This window comes from Apis dorsata, unplaced genomic scaffold (genome assembly GCF_000469605.1).
Source record: "Apis dorsata unplaced genomic scaffold, Apis dorsata 1.3 scaffold_65, whole genome shotgun sequence".
Classification (NCBI taxonomy): Eukaryota; Metazoa; Arthropoda; class Insecta; order Hymenoptera; family Apidae; genus Apis; species Apis dorsata.
In genome coordinates, this window is record NW_006263364.1 from 93,447 (window position 1) to 100,567 (window position 7,121).

General features: G+C 30.3%; 2 protein-coding genes across 2 annotated transcripts in view; both read left to right on the forward strand.

Annotated features, from left to right (window-relative positions):
• LOC102676765 (interferon regulatory factor 2-binding protein-like B) overlaps nt 1-6,466 on the forward strand; it is a 10,995-nt gene extending 4,529 nt beyond the window's left edge. The window contains exons 2-5 of the mRNA XM_006609897.2: nt 3,438-3,589; nt 3,966-4,152; nt 4,461-4,705; nt 4,784-6,466. Coding sequence (XP_006609960.1) covers nt 3,438-3,589; nt 3,966-4,152; nt 4,461-4,705; nt 4,784-4,924 — 725 coding nt within the window. The 3' untranslated portion in view covers nt 4,925-6,466. The remainder of the gene's footprint in view (nt 1-3,437; nt 3,590-3,965; nt 4,153-4,460; nt 4,706-4,783) is intronic.
• Nucleotides 1-7,121, forward strand: part of LOC102671106 (MATH and LRR domain-containing protein PFE0570w-like) — a 66,207-nt gene that overhangs the window by 35,586 nt on the left and 23,500 nt on the right. The gene's annotated exons all lie outside the window — the stretch shown is intronic.

Below are 7,121 nucleotides of genomic sequence, written 5' to 3' on the forward strand. Positions count from 1 at the left end.
ATATTTATTAATTTTTATAATCAAATTAATCTGATATGTGATATTTTTCCCTCTTTTGCTACTTAAATTTATTGCTTATTTTACTCTATATACACGTTACATTTTCTTTCGTCATTCTTCAGAGTATTAAATAATATATTAAACAGTGTTATTTGTTTAATAAAGAGGTTTAAAATACTTTGTTCCTCAAACGCTAATATTTTTTATATAAATTTAATAAAGATATATGTATATGTAAGTAAAATAAAAAATAATTAAAAATTTTAATTCAATGTTCTAATTATTAAAGTAATACTTTTATCATTGATTATTTTTTAAAATTTTAAAACTAATTTTTGCCATGATATATTATAAACTGCAAAAAGTATTTATTAATTTTTTTTCAATGAATCAAATATATATATATATATAATCACATACACTTGCATATGAAAAAGATGGATGAGAAATAATGGCCTATCAGCAATTGTAATAACTGAGTAAACGAGAGCAGCAAACCTGAATCATGTTTCGCAATGATCGCCACAGTTCGTGAGTTCTCGACTATGCTCGATCGATCGCGTACAGATAGAGACATGTATACATTGGCTTCGTCCTACGTCATTGGGCAAGTATCGTGTTCGCATGTATGTCCATCTCTCTTCTCTTTGCATCGTGCTGCATATACATCGTGTTGCAAAACACATGAAAGACTTTACTCTCATAGGGAGAGAAAATATACTAAGTAAAGAATATTATATATCGATAAAAACCTTCTATCTTTATGTATACTTTTACTGTTACTATTCATATAAAATATTAAAAGAGCGATTTTGTTTATTATTCGACTTTCGTCGCAAAACAGAATACGACGTAGAATATATCTTTGTCTAAATGGTAAACGTCGTCAATATTTAGATTATTTACAAGTTAAATATGTCGTTTCCTCATGTTATGAATAATTTACCAAGGTTAGCTTTAAATTAGTAAGAAATGTAACCTAAACATTTCGGATCACTATGTAGAAAAACGTCAATGTAAATGTGCGCGTGACGGCGTCAACGACGCGCTGGGAGGGTCATACTTTCGAAACAAGGCCACTATAGCCGACCGGTTAACAACGTTATACAAAGCGCAGAGTGTGACTAAGCCGACCGCCTACATGCGTGATGCGATGCTTACAAAACTGCGCATGCGTTTTCTTTTTCTTCGGTCGCTTGCTTCTCTTCTACTTGTCGTTTTCCTTCGTTTCTTTCGGTATTGCAGAGTTGCTGTTACTTCGTGTATGATTGAAAAGATAGATAGAGACCGGCAACGGTCCTCGCTCTATCAAAGTCGTCACGGAAAAGTACTGGTCACACATCTTCTCGATGGTAGACCACGCTTTAGTCGAGACCTCAGTGATTTGTATAGTTGGTTATTTGTGGTGGGGACAGATACGTGCGGATGCTGCGTTGCATTGAAATACATAAGCTTGTCATGGATAGACTCGACAAAGATATCGCGTGTCACGGTCCTTCATAGAACGTGACGAAACGATGCTTCTTTCTTAATATCGATTCATTTATCTGTTCATGCCAGTGGCATGCGTTTCTTCGTATGTAAATTTGAAAACATAAATATTGCGCCGAGAAAAATAATGAGATATGCGATCATTGAAAAAGAACATATTATAAATTTCATTGTATGTGGTATATAACTGATAACATGAAATAATGTAGAGTATTGTCATGATTTATAAATCTGCTTGTGGAAGTTTACCATTCTTAAATATGAATATTCAATTATTAAATAAAGAATTTATTTTATATCTTTTATTCTATTTTGATGAATCATTTATGGAAAATCAATATTATTTGCATACAAAAATTATTAATGTTATTTTCATAAACTTTTTAATCTGACAAATAAAAAAAATTATTTATTAATTTTATTATTTTTTATTATTCATTTTATTAACTTTAATGAAGTAGTAAATAGAAATATTATTAAATGAAGTAAATATGATAGAATGTTCCTCTCATTTATTGACATTTCTTAATCTTTCAAGTACGGATTCCGTATATTGTATAAATCTTAAATATAGAAGTCGATAGTGTTTGAAAAAATTCCAATACATATATGGAATTTATCTTTTGAGCTAATTTTGAAATTTTAATTTCAATTAAAAATTAGTTTCCACCAATTTTCGGGCTAAAAAATATTCAATATTTTTCTTATTTGAAACATTAATGTTGCATTTGTATTGTATTAATGAATAAATTTAAAAAAATTAGCAATGTAAAATATAACATTTTATTATTATATGATGCTTCATAACATTTTTTATTTATAAACATTATAATCAATTCCAATATTTCATTAAAATTTCAAATTATTGTATATTTTTTATATACAATATTATTAATTGCAATTAAATTATGATTGAAATTAAAATATTATAAATTATAATATTATTATATATTATTATAAATTTCATGAAAATTAAAAATTTTTTGTATTATCTTTAATTAATATATCGAAAATTCGAAGACCAGCCACTATATATATATTACGATATCGTGAGTATATCATACAATCGAATCTATAAAATAGATAAATGTTACGAGTAACACGTGCGTCGCATATTAATGATTTTATCGTCGAAAACCTGACCTGAGATAATATATAAATAATTCCTAAACAATATCAAAATATGTAACTTCGCAATTCTTCTGTATATTATACCTAACATTGAGATATTCAATATTCGTGGTCGTGCATTCAACAAATAACTCAAAAACTTGAAACGTGAAACTTCGACACAACTGGCGATACAGATGGCACATCTTGTATGTCTCGTTCGGTTAGCGATCTCTTGCAGAATATCAATTTTATAGTAACGTTCAACTTAATCTAACATTAAGCTGAAAATCAAACAAACTCCAAGAAACAAATATATTCGTCTTTATATTTATCTTTTTAGCATTCATCATAGGTTACGTTGTAATATATAAGAATGAACAAATATAGTTTGTATGGTTACTGCGTTACAATGTAATGTTACGATAAATTTTAAAAACATAAACGTTACGTCGGCTTTTTGATTATTTTTTGGGTTTAACTAGAAATAGTTGTCTCTATTCAATTCTAGATAGTTGGAAATTAATTGAATTAATTGTATCATTATTGTTTATGTATTTATAAGGAAACGAGGTTTGTCTATGAATGAATGAATGACAAAAGTACAAAAGTTCATTGCAATTAGCATAATCGTATGATGTCATGAAGAGAGGAAAGGATATCTATTTCTGTCTTCCAATGAATCATTCAAGTTCTTTTTGTTCCTGTGATATTTATTGATTATTTCGAGTAATATTGAATTTTTGACAATTGGAAGTCAGTTGGTCACGTTAATGATGTATAATAAAAACAAAAATATTATAATAACGATGCGATAAAAATTGTTCGAATTTCAGGAGCATATGTTGGTCCATCTATTCCATTAGCTCCAGCAAATGTAGCGGCAAATGGTGGAGGGTCTCCTCTTCGTCCACGAACTAGCCCTCCACCACCGCCACCACCAACACAAGAAACCACTAATGATAATCCACAGACGAATCATCATCAGGTAATCGAATTAAAATATTAATGAATACATCTATAATGATAATAATCAAAAATTCATTAAATATATATTTAAATATATATTTAAGTATATATTTGGATCTTGGCAATAGATTTTAGGTTTTTTGGATTATTTAATTTTATTTAATTTATTTATTTATTTTTATAATATTAAATTTTAATAAATGTTATCTTTATAATATAAAATACAGGGCATTGAGATGTGGTATTCTAAAATTAAATAATTGATATTGATTATAAAGATCCAATATTTATAATTATATTATAAATTTATTATATATCATAAATTTATTATAGATTATATATAATATAGTTTAATAAATTTTTATTTGAAATGAAAATTAAAAATAATTTTATAGGGTACAACAAACGGCCCATCTCCAATGGCCGCGCTCATGTCTGTTGCTGATAATTTAGCATCACCAGAATCAGTGCCACAACCACCAAATAATCCAAGTCCAACTAGCAGAAGCCCACCGACTACGGCTACGAACGCTCAACAACGTAGTGCCTCCAGAGGGTCGCAGCATAGCCCGAATAGTTCAGGTAAATGTCTTTTTTTTTATTTATTTCTTTCTTTTTTTATAACTCTCAATTAGTACTGTTAAGTCGTAAGTAAAGGATCATTGATTATTCTATTTTTATTAAGTTTATTTTTGTTTATATAATATAATATATTTTTGTTTATATAATAATTATATAATATAAAATGAATATCCTAACTTAAATTTAATTCAAAATATTGTGTAATATTTATGATTCAACAAAATCAAATTATTAAATTAAGTTATTATTGCATATGAAATGATTAGAAAAATATTAAATTAAATCATATGTATATTAATTATTTATAGCATCGTCGGGTAGGAGGTCCAGTGGTTCAAGACACGTATCGTCAACGACTGTAACAACATCATCAGAGGGAGCAGTTGCTCAAGTTGCTGGAGCTGAACAAGTTTCAGCACCAATATTAAAATGCACTTTGTGTCAAGAACGTCTCGAGGACACACATTTCGTTCAGTGTCCCAGCGTACCACATCATAAATTCTGTTTCCCATGCAGCCGAGAGAGCATAAAGAGACAGGGTGCTGGATCAGAGGTGAATTTTCGTTTATCTGAGATGAACGATTACATTATTTAATGTAATAATATTTTTTGTTAATTTTAATTTTTTCAGGTTTATTGCCCAAGTGGCGAAAAGTGTCCACTGGCGAACAGCCAAGTGCCATGGGCGTTTATGCAAGGCGAAATAGCCACTATCTTGGGCGACGATACCACCGGTTCTGGGCTTAAAGTAAAGAAAGAAAGAGAAACTTAAAGATTCTCATACTGTTTTAAAACGGGGCTCAAATTTTGCACCCTCTTTGACGAGGGTTAATTATGGTGGAACCGTGAAGGTTTAACCAAAAAAATACTTTTGGTAAAGGTGATAAATGTTGGCGGCGATATTGCCAACATTATTCGATTCGAGCCAAAGACGTTGTCGGTGCAAATTGGAATTAATAACGAAGTTGTTGATGTTGTTGTCGGGGAAAGTGGACGATTTTTTTCAGCGATTTGTTTCGCTGAATGTTCTTTTCACCGAGACAACAGACTGTTTCGATCGATCAATCGTTCGTTCGATCAATTGTTTTTGACTGGTTTTGAGAAGAAGTCTTTGGCATACTTTTTGACATACTGGCGTCGGTTCTGCATACGTGTATATATGGGATTATCATAGGACGGTTAATGCGCGAAGAAGTCAAAAAAAAAAAAAAAAAAAATACGTGGTTTCTATCGAATATATACAAATTAACGTAAGAAATCACGGGAGAGATTTTGTGTCCGGTTTGGGTTTGTACTTAGGCTCAATCGCCTTTCTTTATTGTTTCTTGTGTCGCGACATTTTCGCGTTTTTTGAAGTACAACAACACACAATAATACATACAACAGGACATACACTGTACACATAATAACACATGTATACACATACAAGCATGATTTGTTGCGTACACATACACAAATTACTAAATATACATATATACATACACATATACATAAAATACATAACATGATACTATTAAAATTAGGCGGTTATATTGTACTTTATTTTTATTCACGCTATACCGTGATCGCGGATTAACCGGAGTCGGAAGTCGTGCTTCGGTGTTCTAAAATCCGTCGAGAAAATTTTTGACGGATGTCCTTTTCTAATCTTTCATTTGTATACTCTTTCTACTATTACCACACACTCGTTGTATGATAGAAACATAAAAACATGGCGGACATATTTAGACCCAGCGTATGGGTTTTCTGTACATTGTGTATATGTGTACATACCACATTATTAATAAAACTTATGGACTAAAGAGGAATAACCATTTTTAAATGTACAAAAGAAAAATTTACATTCATTTTGCGTGTTATTCTTATTAAATTATTTTTCTTTTTTTTCTTCTTTCTTCTCGAATTATTATAAAATAAACGAAAAAAATCGTATATTTAAAAATATTTTACAAAATATTTGAGCGAATTTTGTTTTTGTTTTTTCTTTTCGTTCTTTCTCGTTTGCGAAAAATTACGAAATCTCTTTTAATATTTGTCTGGTATCTAAAAAAAAAAAAAAAAAAAAAAAAAAAATACGAGAGAGAAAGAAGGATTTGGAAAAGGAGGGGTGGGTATCGTTCTTATCCAGTCATTCATAATAAAAAAAAAAAAATCGGTATCCGATTATGTAACGTCCACTTTCGCCTTTAGTTATTTGCTAGACTTTAAGTGAGAGGGCCTTTTGGTTTTTCATTTTGCTGATGAAAAAGATGACGCCCGTCAAATAGGAACCATACACTCGCTATTGTCTCTAAAAACGTAAAAGAAAAAAAAAAAGGATAAAAAAATGATGAAATAAAAAGTGAAACAAAGCGGAAAAAAGGGGAATGAAAAGAAACGAAATGAGAAACCGAAAAAAAACGTAAGCAAGCATATATATATATCTTGGTATCTATCTGGTGTCCGAGAATTTTTATCATGAGTTTTGTCTGCTCCGAATAAGAGCATTTTTCGGACACGAGCATGACTCCTTTTTGTATATATTTGTACAAAATGGATATTGGCACAATAGACGAAGAACAGAGTGACGAAATCGCGCGAGATCGAAAATTGCAAAACGATCACGCGTTGCGTGGCTCAAGTTCTAATCAAAGACGCTTCGTACTATCGTTAGACTCTGATTTCCGGTGGAACTTGACAAACTCATCGTTTCTGTTGGTCAACGGCGCTCTTTTTTCGAATCACATGTTGCTTCGATATTCATTCGAGAATTCATCGAAGCAGCCTGTGTGTAGAGGCTATCTGCGTTAGCATAAGCAAACTTATTGTAACGAAGTAGGAGTGCAAAATTGATAAAAATGAGTGAGAGAATGAGTGATGAGATATGGTGCGAAAGAGATATTAATCCTTTCGTGACTGTGCCCTTAGTGTTGAGAGTGTTCTTTTTTTTTTTTATATATATATATATATATATTTTATTATATATATAT